This window comes from Mesocricetus auratus, unplaced genomic scaffold (genome assembly GCF_017639785.1).
Source record: "Mesocricetus auratus isolate SY011 unplaced genomic scaffold, BCM_Maur_2.0 Super-Scaffold_100029, whole genome shotgun sequence".
Classification (NCBI taxonomy): domain Eukaryota; kingdom Metazoa; phylum Chordata; class Mammalia; order Rodentia; family Cricetidae; genus Mesocricetus; species Mesocricetus auratus.
In genome coordinates, this window is record NW_024429210.1 from 11,840,581 (window position 1) to 11,856,914 (window position 16,334).

Below are 16,334 nucleotides of genomic sequence, written 5' to 3' on the forward strand. Positions count from 1 at the left end.
TTACATAAAATAGATCTTGTTAACAGGATACAAAACAAGTCCTAAAGAAAATTATTTCTTTTATTTTATATGACCACAATGAAATAAAACTAGAAATAAAAAGGAAAAATTATGGAGTATACCCACAAATTCATGGAGATTAAGAAACACTGAAAAAAAACTAAAATATTCCTAGAATCTAATGAAAGTGAAAACATATACAAAAGCCTGTAGATACAATGAAAAGAGTCCTGAGAAATGTAGAGCTATGCAGTAAAAACTCAGGCCAGGTGGTGACACATATCTTTAATCCCAGTGCTTGGGAGGCAGAGGCAGGTGGATCTCTGTGAGTTCAAGGCCAGCCTGGTCTATAGAGCGAGTTCTAGGATAGCCAGAGCTACACAGTAAAACTCTGCCTCGAGAAGGGAAAAATCAAAGCAATCTTAAGTAAATAACCAAATGATGAACCTTAGGGTCTTGGAAAAACAAGTTAGGCAATGGAAAGAAGTAGCATCTAGATGGAAATGGACACAAAAACATCCCTTAACAATCAATAAAACAAAGAGTTGATTCTTTGAAGAAAATAAATTTTAATAAACTTTTAGCTAAAGTATCCAAGACAGCTACAATCCAAATTAAGAAAATTAGAGATGAAAATAGAGAGGTTACAACAAAAACCAATAAAATTCAGAAAATAAAATAAAGTGGAAAACAGTAAGGAAAGGATGAACCTGTAAAGACATAGGACTTAACAAGAAAAGAAATCTGAAATAAATATCTTAAGCAGATTTACTTCAAGCAGTGGGGTTGAATCAGTTAATACGAAATCTCCCATTGAAATGTTCAGGCCAAGACAGGTTCACTGCTGGATTCCAGCAGATCACTGAGGAAAGAGCACCAGTGATTCCCCAAAGGATTCTGAGAAATACAGTAGGAAGGAATGTGCTCAGACTCTGTACACACCAGCATTACGGTGGTAACAGAAGCAGAAAAAGATGCAACAAGACAAAGGAAACTACAGAACAGGCTCCCTCAAGCACACAGGCACAAAATTTCTTAGTAAAATGCATTCAGACAAATTGACAATTGCATCAAAAGGATCTGGCAGGGCAGCTCAGTGGTGAAGAATAGTTGCTGCTTGGTTGGGCTCAGGTGCAATTCCCGCATGGCAGCTCACAACCATTTGTGACTCTAGTTTCAGGAAACGTAAATAATTTTAGACCATTCACTACCAATTAGCTTCATTCTAGTATTCTAGTGATGGTTCAACATACTACATCACATAAACAGATTCAAGGACACAAAGAAGTCATGTTATCTCAAAAGAGACAGGAAAGACTTCACAAAATTAAACTCCTTTTATGAAAGGCTTGCTGAAGCAACCAAAATAAAAGAGCAGATCTTAGCATGCAGGTTACAGACCACGAAGATGGCCAACATTACACTTAATGGGGGAAACTAAAAACGTTTCCACTGACATCAGCAACAACACAAAAGCAACTTAAGAAAAGATTCCTTTGGTTTACAGTTCCTGATTACAGTCCATCGTTGTGGGACAGTCGAGCAAGGACTTGAAGCCGCTGTTCACATCCAGTCACAAGCAGAGAGAAGGCCAGGGATGCTTGCTGACCAGCTTGTAATCTCTGCTGGTATCACCCACATTCAGCATAATCCAGACAGATCTGCCCTCAGGTCAGCCTCACCTAGAAATCCATCATTGGAGACTCTCTCCCTAAGGTATCCCAGGTGTCAGGTTGGCAGTTAAAACTGCCAGTACAACAGGCTTTCTCTAGGACCCCAACATGCCAGCAAGTAAGCATTAGCTATACAACTTAATGGGAAGCTTCCAGGTGAAAACAGCTACTTCTAAATGAGTTTCCTCTTTAAATTGGCCATTATGTGAATTGACTGCACTTTTGTGAGACTTTTATACCTTTCTCTTTGGAGATAGGGTCCCTGGCTGCCCCTGAACTCACTCTCTAGGCCAGGCTTGGCCTCAAACTCACAGAGGCCCACTGGCCTCTGGGATTAGAAGTGTATGCCTAGGCTGGGCTGGACCGACAGCCTCGAAAACAATACAGAGAAACCCTGTCTCGTAAAAACCAAAAAAAAAAAAAAAAAAGTGTATGCCAACCATGCCCAGCTATTTCTATTTCTATTTTTTTATGTGTGTGGATCTTTTACCTGAATGTGTGTTTGCAGTGCCTGCAGAATCCAGAAGAGGTGTTTGAATCACTGGAGTTATAGATGGTTTTGAAAGGTAAACTGCCATATGGGTGCTAGGAATCAAACCCAAACCCAGGTCCTCTAGATAGCAGCCAGTGCTGCGGAGCCATCTCTCCAGCCCCGAGACTTTTATACTTTATTAATAGTATTCAAATAGTTACTTTTCTGATCTGGCTGAGACTCTAGCCATTACATGTCATTATTCGAATGATTTCTTTTTCATGATTATGACTTGGTTACTGAAATGTACCAATTGCAGGGTGGGAAGGCAAGTGTCATGGTGCTAGGGCCAATGACAAGAATTCCCTTCCCTCTGGTGCTATCTAGACTAGTTAGCATTGAACAAGTCAGCTTCTCTGTTTACGCTCATAAATTCATTTTATTGCTGGTTAGCTTATTTCTATTATTATATCTGAAGTCTGAGAAATTTCAAATGAAATGCTACCCAATTAAAAGTTAAATTTGGCCCCATTGATTTTTATTGACTCATATATGCAAGTTTCCTTAAAGTTGGAACAAACAAAAATACCCATTTATTCAGGATCTGCTGTGTGCCTGCAAACAATATAACTGAGGGAAATGTCAGTGTTTACAAAACAAAGAAATTGTCAGCCGAATGTCTGCCAATGGACCTACCAGGAAAAAAATTACAGCCTATAATTCATGAAGATTGGCTCAAAACAATCTGTCCCTGCCAACAGCAACCCTGACAGTTACTCTGTTGTCTAATCTGGCTCAGCCTAAGGTGACCTTGTTTGCTCTTCTCAGTCTTAACTCTTGCTAACTTGGCATGAAAGAGGAACATATGGCATATGTCTACAAAGTCCATTTTTGCATCTTAAACCAAAATAAATGTAGAACATGTTGAGATTTCCTGTAACTGAGCTCATAAGTATATTAGACAGACCTGGTTACATTCATAGTCTGCCCACTAGGTACTTTATAGATGCTGCCTATAAAACTAGAAATTCTTGGGAGATATGTTTTTCTAAGTTTGGTATATGACTAAAGCTAGCCAATTTTAAACATGTTCCCAAAAATATAGTCAATAATAAGCCCTTTTAAAATATAAATGTGAAAATATGTCATCAATTCACTGCAACCAAAAGATCCAAGGCAGTAGTTTTTAAAGCTGTCCAAGCTACTGTGAGATCCCAGAGAGGTGATGGGCAGCTGGAAGCCCAGCACCTGAGAGGCAGAGGCTCAAGGACAACTCAAGACTGAGTGAGGCCAGGAAGGTGGCTCAGAGAGGAAGCCGCCTGCCACCACGCCTGACTCAGTCCCTCAGACCCACAGGCTGGAAGGAGGGAGCATAAAGCTGTCCCTGCTTCCCCATACATACCTGCTCAAGCACACAAATAAATAAATGTAATTATCACTTGTAAGAAAGATAGTGGAAATTGCAGAACAAAAACATGAATGTTTCTGTTTTTCCTCCCAGCCTAATCTGGAATATTTTCTTAATTCTTTTTCTGACCCACTAAAATCAATGAAAGGGAGTTACTCTTTGTGGCTTTAATGTCTCTCAAGAAGCAATTAAAGAAATTAGCTTTTTTCTTTCCATCATAGCTTAAGAAGTTAGACTTCTGGGGAGAGACTATAGAAATTTGAAGGCAACTTCAGAAAGATAGCTCTGCTCATAGATATACATAAAAGCTTAGAGTTTGTGGTTTTGCTTTTCATGTACAGCTAACAACTGAACAAGAGTCCTGAAATGGCACACATTTGTATGTGTTATGTGTATTTTGTATGTATGTATGTATGTATACTACAACACCCCACCCCCAAATGGAGCCAGACACAGCCTGTCACTGTCATGTAATAATTTTTCTCATGGGTCTTACATGTTATCTACTGATCTATGGTAAACAGACTTTGTGTGTTTCTTAGCAGACAAGCTGTGCACACAAAACAAAGAGAGAACACTTCCTATCCACAAATGTTCACAGCAGCTAGTGGTCCGTGTCTGGGCCTGAGACTGACCCCTGGCTTTTCTGCATTAGAAAGTGCCTGTCAACTTCTTTTAACCTCAGAGACTGTGAGATGGTGACTTTCTAATTGTCATCCTTCTGTACTGTGAGCTTTCTTCTTGCCCGGCTTGGTTCCATTGCCCTTCTCTGCCCCAAAGAAACATGCAGATGCTACATTAGATATAAGCTGTTGACTGGCGACTTGGGCTTCTTATTCTTATCCCATAATTACTAAGCCATGTATTTCCTTGTGGCCTTATCCTACCGGAGAAAAGATCCAGGGACCTCTTACTCCTCTGGCGGCCTACATCTCAACTGTTCAGCATCTTGGCAGTGAAGAGAGAAGAGAGCGATTTCCTGTTTGTTCCTTATATTCTGATTCTGCCCAGCTATGTCACTTCCTGCCTGGCCAATCAGCCAATCAGTGTTTATCCATTAACCAATAAGAGAAACATTTACACAGAAGGACTTCCCCCATCATCCTTCTTACATCTGAAAGCTAGACTGCATGAAGAACAAGTTTCCTTATCAAACGGCAATCACCCTGAGAGGCAGGGTCAGTGCTCTATGTCCTCTGGGTACATTAGTTTCAAGGGATAAGTCAACTATCACCTCTCTAGCATGACCACTACAGGGGAGAATAGATGGGGAGAATTTCACTTCTGTCCTTCAGTTCTATGCTCAATTTTTTAAATCAGGGTAACATTTTAAAATACTAGATACTATATCGCCACTTGAAATCATGATCATTAGCTTGTGGTTGTAGGTGAAATGGAGTAAGCACATTCTATGCCTCCTCTCCTTGAAAACATAAGAAAATTCCAGACAGGATACATTCACATGAGAATCCCAAAATGTGAATAATAGCAGGTGGATTTATTTTAATAAAATCAGAATTGATATCTTTCTAAGCCTGTGTGAGTTTACATTAAAAAAGTCGTTCTATCCACCAACAGAATATGTAGTTGCTTTTAAATTCAAATGAACATTCAGTAAGACATACCATATCCAATGTAATAGGCAAACTGAAAAAAATACACAGTATGTTCCCTGATTGTAATGGAATTAAAATGGGGATAAGTAAGAGAAAGAAATAGACAAAAATCTCCAAACCTTTACAAATTTAAAGACATACTTCTAGATAATCTATAAGTCAGAGGCACACTATACAGACTTGCCTTAAATACTGCATTGTAAAAAAAATCATTCTGTTAAATGTGTATTTAAAAAGTCTTCATCAAAAAACTGAATTTCCACAATGAAAAACTACAAAAACAAAAGGAAATTAAACTGGAGGTAAATATAAGTAAGGAAGTGATGATAATAAAAGCATGCATTAAGCTAAGTTATTAATACCCTTCAGAAAATCCCAGCACAAGGGAGACTGAGGCAGAAGGATAACCAATTCAAGCTGTGAGTGTAAGAATCTGTTCAGAAACCAAATAAAACTAACAACAAAATAAAAACTTTGAAAAAGGTTTTCCAGAAACAGATAGTATCATTTGTAGATTCTACCTAGCATTCAGGAAAAACAAAAACAAAACCTATTACTTATATACAATCTCTTTCAAAAGCTACAAGACAATACAAAGAAAACTATCCTAACTTACCTGCTGGGGTTCCATTGCCAAAACAAAGAAGAGTATGGAAACGGGACACTACAGAATAGTTTCTCATAACTCTATAGGCAAAAAGCACAACAGCAGATTAACAATAAAGGTGAAACATTACTAACTCAAAAACACAAAATCTAAAATATTCCCAGGTCCAAAAAATTGTAGCGTGAAAATTAGCAGATTTCACAGCTAACAGGCCAAAACACAAGCATCCACAGGGCCCCTCCAGCCACCACACAATGCAGGGACCCACAATCCCCCTAAGTTCTGAGGAACCCTAAGCACCTCCTCCCAGCCCATTCCCATTTTTTTTGGATTGACCTCTGACCCCAGACCTTCACCCATCTTCGTCTAGCCTGAGGCAGTGTAGATTCTTACGTTAGACAAATAACCAAACAAGAAGTCCACATGCTCAGGGCTCATCATAAAGACACAAACAATATGAAGATGGTATACTCTAGCACCCCCAAATCCACCAGCTCTATATAAACTTCCTCCTGTCAGAACTACCTAGATGAGCCCCCAGAACACAGAACTCAAAAAAACAATTATAAATTTCATCAAAGAATTCAAGAAATGTAAAGAAGATAAAATCAAATGATTCTATTAACTTAAAAAGTAGTGTTCTTTTTCCTGTGGTACCCAGGAAAACAGATCTACAACTGAATTTTATTCACTTAGTGACCAAGAAAATCCAAGATTTTAAAACCAGATTCACCCAAGGGATGTTAACTTACTCGAAGAGGTTAACATGGAACAGAAAAACACAGTGATGCAATTTTTAAAAACTCAGGAGAAGCCTTACAAGTAGACTAAATCAAGAAGAAGACAGTATCTGAACTTGAAGATAAAGCAAAGGATTAAACTACACATGCAAAGAATATGGAAATTTTAAAGCCAAAAAGAGCATGCAGGAATGTGGAGACAGATGAAAACTTTGGACTATGGGCATAGGTGAGGGAAAAGAATCCCAGGTCAAAGACATGGATGAGATCTTCAGTAAGACCCTAGAAGAAAATTTCCCCAAACTAAGGCAAGACATGCCCATACAGATAAAACCACACAGAACACCAAATAGACAAAACAAGAAAAGAAACTCCCCACAACATATAACACTAAAATTACAGAACAAAAGAAGATTATTTGAAGCTACAAGAGAAAAAAACTACAAGTCACATATAAAGGAAAAAACCCATCAGTAACCACTGATTTCTCAATGGAAACTTTGAAAGCCAGAAGGTGGAGCAATGCAGTCCAAGTTATACAAGACCACAGCTACCAACCTACTGTTGACTATTGCTCCCCACAAAAATATGCCATAGTTGATGGAGAAAAACTTTCTATGATACAAATAGGCTAAATCTATCCCTTTCCATGAAACCAGCCTCTACAGAGACTACTGGAAGCAATACTTAAGGATGAAGAGAGGAAATGGGCATAGCCAAGAAAGAAAGAAAGAAAGAAAAAAGAAAGAAAGAGAGAGAGAGAGAGAGAGAGAGAGAGAGAGAGAGAGAGAAAGAAAGAAAGAAAGAAAGAAAGAAAGAAAGAAAGAAAGAAAGAAAGAAAATAAGGCCATAATTACTGGAACACAACAGCAAAACAAACAACAAAATGACTACAATCAACACACACTTCTCAATAATGATTGTACATATTAATGATTTCAACTCTCCCATCATGAGAAACAGGTTAACAGAATGGATTAAGAAATAAAATCCATCTTTCTGTTGCTAAAGAAATGCAGCTTTAAAATAGACACCACACATGGGACTGACCTAGGCCCCCTACATATATGTTACAGTTATGTAGTTTGATCTTATTGTGCGACTCCTAACAGTGTTACCTGTTTTGGGGACCCCTTCATCCTACTAGATTGCTTCTTCCAACCTTAATAGGAAAGGAGGTACCTACTCTCACTGCAACTTGATATGCCATGGCTGGCTAACATCCATGGAAGACATGCCCTTTTCTGAAGAGAAACAGAGGAGGAAGAGTGGATTGGGGTATGGGAGGGATTGGGAGGAGAGAAAGGAGGGGAAACTGCAGTTTATTGATATAAATAGGTATGTTAAAAATAGACACCACCTTAAAGTGAAAGGATAGAAAAAAAATATTCCAATAAAATGAGACCAGAAAGCAAACAGGCATTACTATCCTGATAATTTGACAAAAATAAACTTCAAACAAAAACTAATCAAAAAAGATAAGGGACATTCCATCCTGACCATGGAAATGAGGAATCAGGAAGACCTTAAAGTCATAAGTATGTATGTACCAAAGTGCTACACCCAATTTTACTTGAAGTATACAACTGACATTAAAGACATAGATTAACACCAACCCAATGGTAGTCAGTGACTTCAGTATACCATTTCCTCCAATAGACATGTCATCTAGGAAAAAAAAGAAAAACAAAGTAGAAATATCAGAATTACCTGATATCACACATAAAAATGACTTAAAAAATATTTACAGTTTTTTCCACCCAAACACCAAAGACTGTAAGTTCTAACAGGAGACCAAAGGACGTTCTCTAAAACAATATATCCTAGGACACAAATATCTTAACAAAAAAATATAAATAACTTTATATATCCTATTTGACCACATGCAATAAAACTTAAAATCAATAGCAAGCACATCTCTAGCAAGTCACAAACTTATGAGGATTGAACAGCTCATTATTGAATAATGAATGGCTCAAAGAAGAAATCAAGAGAGAATTTTTTAATCCTGAAAATAAAAGAAATTTAAATATAACACAACAAAAACTTAGTGATATACTAAAAGAAGTCCTGTGTAGGATATTTATAACTCTTAAAGGCCTTCATTTAAAAAAAATCAAAAAAGAGCACAAATAAGTGATTTTTTGATGTAACTCAAGAATTTGGAAAAACAAGAAAAACAAAATCCAAACCCAGTAACTAGCAAAAGATAATAAAAATAAGACGAAAAATTAATGAAATAGAAACAAACAAATAATCAACAAATATAAAAGCTGGTTCTTAAGAAAATAAATAAGAATGACAGATCCTTGGCCCAGCTAACGAAAAGAAAACCACTATCCCAGATGAACATATGTAGTGGCTAGTTTGTATGACAGTTGACACAAGGCCAAAGTCGTTTGGAAAGAAAGAGCCTCAGTTGAGAAAGTATCCCCACCAGATTGGCCCATGGGCAAAGCCTCTGGTGCATTTTCTTGATTGATAATTGACATAGGAGGGCCCAGCTTACTGTGGGCTGGGCCATCCCTTATAGCCCATGGTCATGGATGCTGTAAGAAAAGGTGTGTTTGGTCATGGTGTTTTGTCACAGCAATAAAATTAGCAATTGAGACACATAGATGCAGAAATCCTGAATAAAACAATTGCAAACCATATACAGGCATATATCAAAAAGATCATCTACCTTCTCTATACATGTTTCTCTTATTGGTTGATGAATAAAACATTGTTTGGCCAATGGAAGGAGGAAAATAGGCGGGACTAGGAGACAAGAATTCTGGGAAAGCTAGGTGAAGAGAGACCCCCAGAGATGCCATTTAGCAGAGGAAGGAGTAACAGGTCCGGATCGTTCTCCATATAAGACCATGTGGGAATACTTAGATTAATAGAAATGGGCTAATAATTAAGACAGAGCTAGCCAATAAGAAGCCCTAGCCATCAGCCAATAGTTTAATAATTAATATAGCATCTCTGTGTGTTTATTTGGGCTGAAGTGGTGGGACAAGGAAACCAGCAACAATGATCAAGTTGGCTCTATCCAAGAGATTCAGGGATGAATCAAAATAAATAAGTCAATAAATGTGAGAAGTCATTCAAATAGACTTAATGGATACATAAAAAGCATTTGACAAAATGCAACAAAGCTCTATGACAAAAGCCCTAAAGAGAATAGGACTAGAGGAAGTATGTTCCAACATAAAAGCCTGTGTATTGACATATGACATACACAGCCAACATTATCCTAAGTGGAAAAAAAACACAAAGTGATCCCATTAAAGTCAGGAATGAAACTGGTCTGTTCAGTGTCCCACTTCTTTTCAATATAGTGCCTGAAGCACAAACTATAGCAATGGATGAGGACATTAGAGAGATACAAGTAGGAAAATAAGTCAAACTACCCATTTGCAGTTGATATGCTGTTATCCCTAAGAAATTCATACATCCCACCAGAAAACTTGTAGAAACAGTGAACAATTTTCAGCAACATAGCAATGTACAGACTCAACTTAGAAGAAGCCGTAGCTTTTCTATACACCAACAACAGACATGCTGAGAAAGCTGGCGTGGATACACTCCTATTCACAATAGCCTCAAAAATAAATCATGGAGGAATAAACACAACCAAGGAGGTAAAAGACATCTATAATGAAAAATCTTAAATCTCTGAAGAAAGATAATTGAGGAGGACACTAGAAGATGGAAAGACCTGTGGTCATGGGTTGGTAGAATTAATATAGTAAAGATGGTCATTCTACCAAAAGCCATTTACAGACTCACTGTAAGCACAGTTAACATCTGTATCTCATTCTTACAAAAATAGAATGAAAAACAAATCCTATAATTTACTTGGAACCAGAAAAGACCCAAGATAGCCAAAGCAGTCTTGAGAAAAGAAAAATAGAGGAAGGATTATCATTCCAGATTTCGAGATATATTATAGGCCATGGTACTGGCACAGAGGACATATCAACCACTGAAAGCATGAGTACATGTGACTGCAGGCATGTGATACGTGACAGAGATGCCAAAACATTACTAGAGAAAAGGCAGCGTCTTCAGCAAAAGGTGCTAGGAAAGTTAAGTGTCCACTTGCAGAAGAATGGAATTAGCCCTACTGTCAGTCACCCGGCACAAAACTCACTGGAACAGGATAAAGACCTCAATGTGAATCCTGAAACACTGAGACTGCCAGAAGAAAACACAGGCGGTGCCCTATAAGAGATAGCTACAGGAAAGGACTTTCTGAAAAGGACTCTATTTGTCTAGAAATCAAGGCCAACAATTGCTATGTAGGGCCTCATAAAACTAAAAGGCTTCTTTACAGCTATGGAAACAGTCATTTGAGGAGAATGGGGGAGAATCTTTTCTGGTTATTCATCTGATAGAGGATTAATATCCAGGATACATAAAGAACTCAAGATCAGAGACAAAAAACCAACAACCCATTCAAACAGTAGGCTATGGATCTGAACAGAGAACTCTCAAATGAAGACATAAAAATGTTCAAATACTGTTCATCATTATAGCAATAGGGAAAGGCAAATCTAAATAACAGACCTCATCTTACTCCAGTCAGAACATCTAAGATCAACAAAACAACTGACAGCAAATGCTGGATGAACAGGCAGGGGAAAGGGGACCTTCATTCACTGTTAGTGGAAATGCCACTCTGAAAATCAATATGGAGAATGCACAAAAACCTAAAATAAATCCACTACAAGATCCAGCTCTCCTTGACAAATGCCTAAAGGGCTTGACATCCTGCTCTAGAGATAGTTACTCTGCCATACTCATTGCAGCTCCATTCACAATACCTATGAATATAAACAGCCTAGAATACCTTCAGCTAACAAATGGATAATGAAGACATGAGATATGCAGGCACATGGATGGAAAAGATCATGCTGAGTGAGATTATCCAGACTCAAAGACAAATGTCCCATGTTCTCTCCCATCTGTGGCTCCTAGCTCTAAGTTTTCAGATTTGAGCATCACCCAGAGTAGTCAGCAGAAACCAGGAAGAACTATGCCACCATGAGTCCTAGAGAGGGGAACAGCAGGATATAAGTCAGGTCAATACTTAATTGCAAAATAATGGAAAATGGCTTCCACCATAAAGGGTGAACTCATGTCATTTACAAGAAAATGGTACATCATAATCTTTAGTGAAAAAAGTCAGGCTCAGAAAAGCAAATATTTCATGTGGAACCTAGATTTAAGAACAAAACTTGAAAGCAGATGGGGCTATTTGTAAAGAGGGAAGGTCTGTAAGAGGGAGGAGGAACAAGAGACTGCAACTGGGGGTTGAATGTTACCAGTTTACAGGGAAAAATAATAGCTACAGGTGCGCTAAGAGTGAGAACGTTGCCAGTGAGCACTGGATGCTGGCCTTAATTCTTAGAACTGCAAAAATGGCTCATTAAAAATAAGATTTGGGCTGGATGTGGTGGCTCACGCCTTTAATCCCAACAGAGGAGGTGAATCTCATTGTATTTAAGGCCAGCCTGATCTACAGAGTGAGTTCTAGGCCAGTCAGTGGCACACAGTGAGTACTTGTTAAAATGATGATAATATTTTAGAAAAGAAAGATACTTTCTTTTTAACAATGATATTAAAGTGACATAATTGTTGAAAGGTTTCAAGGAAATTTTGTAAATGTGTTTTTAAAATATTCAGAAAATATTTAACATGCTCACTATACTAAACATTAGAGTATAGAGTTCCTTCTGTAACATACCTACCCATATGTATGTATGTGTGTATTCATGTATGTATGTATGTATGTATGTATGTATGTGTGTATGTGTATTCTTTCTTAATCCCTTTTTCTTTCCACCTGACAGACAGGCAGTTGAGAGGAGGAATGAGCAGGAGGGGAAGACCCACACTGAGTCTTCGGTGACCACCACCTCAGATGCAGAAGGTAATGGAACTCAGGTCCCACAGAGGACAACAGGAAGGGTGTGCTCATATCAGGAGTTCTGTAGACTAGTGATGAGAAACCCTAAGTATTTCTAGTGAGGGAAAGACTGCTGATGGCTGATAGAATAGAAAATGATGAATTATCTGATGAAAGCAAAGGTAAACATCAGTGATAACATGAATAAATACAGGTACATTTGAAGACCTGTTAAAATGTTGACTCTAATTCAGTAGGTCTAAGGTAGGGCCCTTGAGTCCGTATTCCTAGCAAGCTCACTTGACACATATGTGGTAAACCTGGAGCTTACACTCAAGGAGTCCCAGTCTTTGGATTTCTGGGAAAGAGCTTTGTCTCTTGTGCAATTTAGCAGGACAGCAGTATACATATGTACATAGTGACTAGGTAACAAAAGCAACTATGTAAGAGACTCCCTAAAAGTGTACCAAGGCATTGGTGGTGCGCGCCTTTAATCCCAGCACTCGGGAGGCAGAGGCAGGCGGATCTCTGAGTTGGAGGCCAGCCTGGTCTACAGAGCGAGTTCCAGGACAGCCATGGTTGTTACACAGAGAAACCTTGTCTCAAAAAAACAAAACCAAACCAAAAAGTGACAAAGTGACAGAGCGATCCATCCCTGGCAGCCAGCATGCATCTCAGCATACAGAATGCGTGCTGCAGACAGCGCGGAGAGGAAGAGTGTGAGGGTGCAGGTGCTCTGTGTCCTCCCACCACTTCCCGTGAAGACGACTGCAGCTTGACCCACCTGCTCTGTCTCTCCCACACTGCACACTGCACTAGGAAGATGTGCAGAACTGAGTGCCTTAGAAGGAAAGGGAATCCTTTAAGATCACAGATCGAGAGGACAGAGTAGAAGATCTGGGATCTGCAGAAGCAGCATTGTGTCTATACAGAAGCCTGTGTGGGTAGGAGTGCAGACTTTCACTGCCCAACCAGAGCCTTGGTGTGTCAGTGAAACTCACCTGCCTTGCTGTGAAGACACTCTGTAAGAAAAGAATAAGCTGAGCAGGTGGATCTCTGTGAGTTCAAGGCCAGCCTGTCTATATAATGAGCTCCAGGACAACCAGGGCTACACAGTGAGACCCTGTCTCAAATACATAGTTTTAGACAGGAACAATGTGGGCGTCCTCCATTTAACTGAGTATGGAGATTGAAAGTCTTCCAAGTTCAGAGAGCTACACATTCTCTTGTCATTGGCACTCTTACACTCTTACTAGTTAAAATCCAGCTATTGTTTCCTCTAACATTTAAAACATCTGAATTTATTTGTGATTATTTATTAGATTTTCAGACATTCATATTGTGATCTCATTTTAGGAGGACCGAAAGAAGACTGCAGGGGACAGGTAAAGTGTCTGTGAGAAACTGTACTTGACCCTGCATGCGGTCTGCTGGTCTCCCTTAACCAGGCTACATTAACAGCTGGTGGATAACTATTTAGCTTTTTATCTTTAGTGAAACTTCTTCAAAGTCATCAGTAGTCTGAAATTAAACAGGGTGGGGGCAGTCTGTAGCTGTGTATCCATGTGTGTCTGTGCATGCCACTTTTTACTAGTGGATGGTGAAAATTACCCCGAAGACTTAGAAAGACTTAGCTGAAGAAATGCATCTATAAGAAATGCTTATAAAATATCTGACAAGTGGTCCCTCTCTGTATTCTGTCTCTGACATCCTATCTAAGTTCATCAACCCCCAAAAAATGTTATGAAAAGAAAAAATGCCTCATAGTATTATGTTTATTATGCACACAGCCATGTGAACTAATTCATTGTAAGGCATCAGTGTGAATGGTGTCTACAGTAATGGCATCATTTTGGACAAGCCATTATCATCTCTTTAAGTCTAAAGTTGATTTGTAAAACGTACTGCATAGGAATGTCATGAAGTTATTTTCTGAATGAGTGTGGTAGGAGTTTGTTAATTGTATGTAACTGTCCTAATAATAGGAATTATCAATACCATTAATTCATTCTACTTTTTTGCATTTTTGTTATAGTTTGTTTTTAATTTTTTAATTCATTCTTGGTAGCCCAGGCCAGCCTCAACTGCAGGGCAATTCTCCTTCCTCGTCCTCCCAAGTGCTTCCATTACAAGGACTTGGTTTAACCAACCTCTTTAAAGTCATACCTTTATTGACATTATTTTTTAGATCTGGATTTAATTAGGAGGAAAGCCATCTATAGTTCAACAAATATACATGAATAATCTACATTCGGTTTGCTAGAACTGAAAGAAACTGACCAATTTTATTTACATATGTATTTAAGATATTGCTTTGCAATTTCTTTTAGAAGTGTATCTTTACATGTTTTTTATTTTGTTTGTGGGGGTATAGACAGCAGCACACGTGTGCCACAAACAATATGCATGTGCCACAAAACAACACGCATGTGCCACGATGTGCGTGTGGGGGTCAGAGGGCAGTTTGTGAGATCGCTGTCTCATTACATTGTGCAGATTCCAGAGATCAAACCTGAAAGCACGTACTTTTACTCACTAAACCATCTAGCTTGATCTAATACATTCGTGTGTGTGCGTGTGCATGTGTGTGTGTGTATTTGACTAGAGTTTATCTGCTGCTTTGTAAAGGTATTTTCACTTGACGTACTGTACATTTTGACCATATTTATTCCCTTTTCCCCCCCTCCCCTCCGACTAGTCCTCTCCCTAGGTCTCTTCTTCCATGTCATATATAACATACAACCATGAATATACATGTTATGCCTACACATTTATATCTATATATGATTTAGACTCCACGAGAGAGAACATGGTTATGTGTTGATGATCTCCTGTTCCATCCATTTCCCTATTAATTACATAATTTCATTCTTTTTATATCTTACTAAAGCCCCATTATGTATCTATACCACACTTATCTATTTATCTCTGAATGAATACCTGGCTAATTGCTTAATTTGGCTATTCTAAATAGTGCTTCAATGAACATGCATATTTTCTTGTACCATTACAGACTGTATACTTTCACTGTAATGAAATGCCATACTTTATAAAGAATATATTTTATAAAGGCTATGTACTTTATAAAGAATATATTTTAAGCTATATTATGGAAGCTGAAAGCACAAGATTAGATAACCCCATCAACTCAGCATCTGACAAGGGCTTCATGGAACACAGCATCTCAATGGCAGGAGACAGACAGACAGACTGACAGACAGACCGACCAACTGACCAAAGAGATAGGAGTTAGACTTTCTCCTTTACAGCAGTCCACTCTGCAAGTCCAGCATGAGGGCCTGTGGAGATCACCCTTACTGAGCCTCCGATCTTCAAGGTCCTACAACCTGCTAAGGATTTCAGTAAATCAACCTTTAGGAGAAAAACCACATCCAAACCATAGGAATAACGATTTTTCCACATTGTTATCACCTCTTTTATGACTTCAATTGGGTGTACCCAATAAAAAATAAAATTGCAGTAATTATCACATTTTCCAGGTGCTTCTCATGACTGACTCTAGTCTTAGTGTTTTGGGTGAAAATCTAGCTCTTACAGGTGCTCCATGAGTGAGGCTGGTTTTAGCACCATGAAAATAACCGGGATTAATAACCGGGAAATAACTGGACAATTCCCATAATTGCCCAGCTCGGACTGAATAAAGCTGGACATGACAACAGAGCAGCTCTAGACTGGGGTCTCTCAACCATGGCACTTTTTTCATTTTGAGCCAAACCACTCTCCACTGGCTAATGAAAATAAAAGGATGCCCTGGAAATAGATGGATGGCTGGGTACCAAGAAGGACGTGTGAGCAGAAGGGAGGAGGACATGATGAACTCAGTATTCGTGCACACAAATGCTACAGCAACTTCCAGTAGTTTATGTAGTTAATATGTATTACTAGTTATACTAAATGA

The 16,334-nt window shown here is 38.6% G+C and overlaps 1 protein-coding gene across 3 annotated transcripts in view; it reads left to right on the forward strand.

The window, feature by feature from the left end:
- LOC101824868 (WD repeat containing planar cell polarity effector) overlaps nucleotides 1–16,334 on the forward strand; it is a 258,189-nt gene that overhangs the window by 237,038 nt on the left and 4,817 nt on the right. For all 3 annotated transcript variants that reach the window (XR_002382790.2, XM_013113608.3, XM_021227306.2), the window contains 2 exons: nucleotides 12,360–12,439; nucleotides 13,772–13,800. Coding sequence is in view for 2 of the 3 variants with exons in the window: in XM_013113608.3 (XP_012969062.1) it covers nucleotides 12,360–12,439; nucleotides 13,772–13,800 (109 nt within the window). In the remaining variant the exon portion in view is untranslated. The remainder of the gene's footprint in view (nucleotides 1–12,359; nucleotides 12,440–13,771; nucleotides 13,801–16,334) is intronic.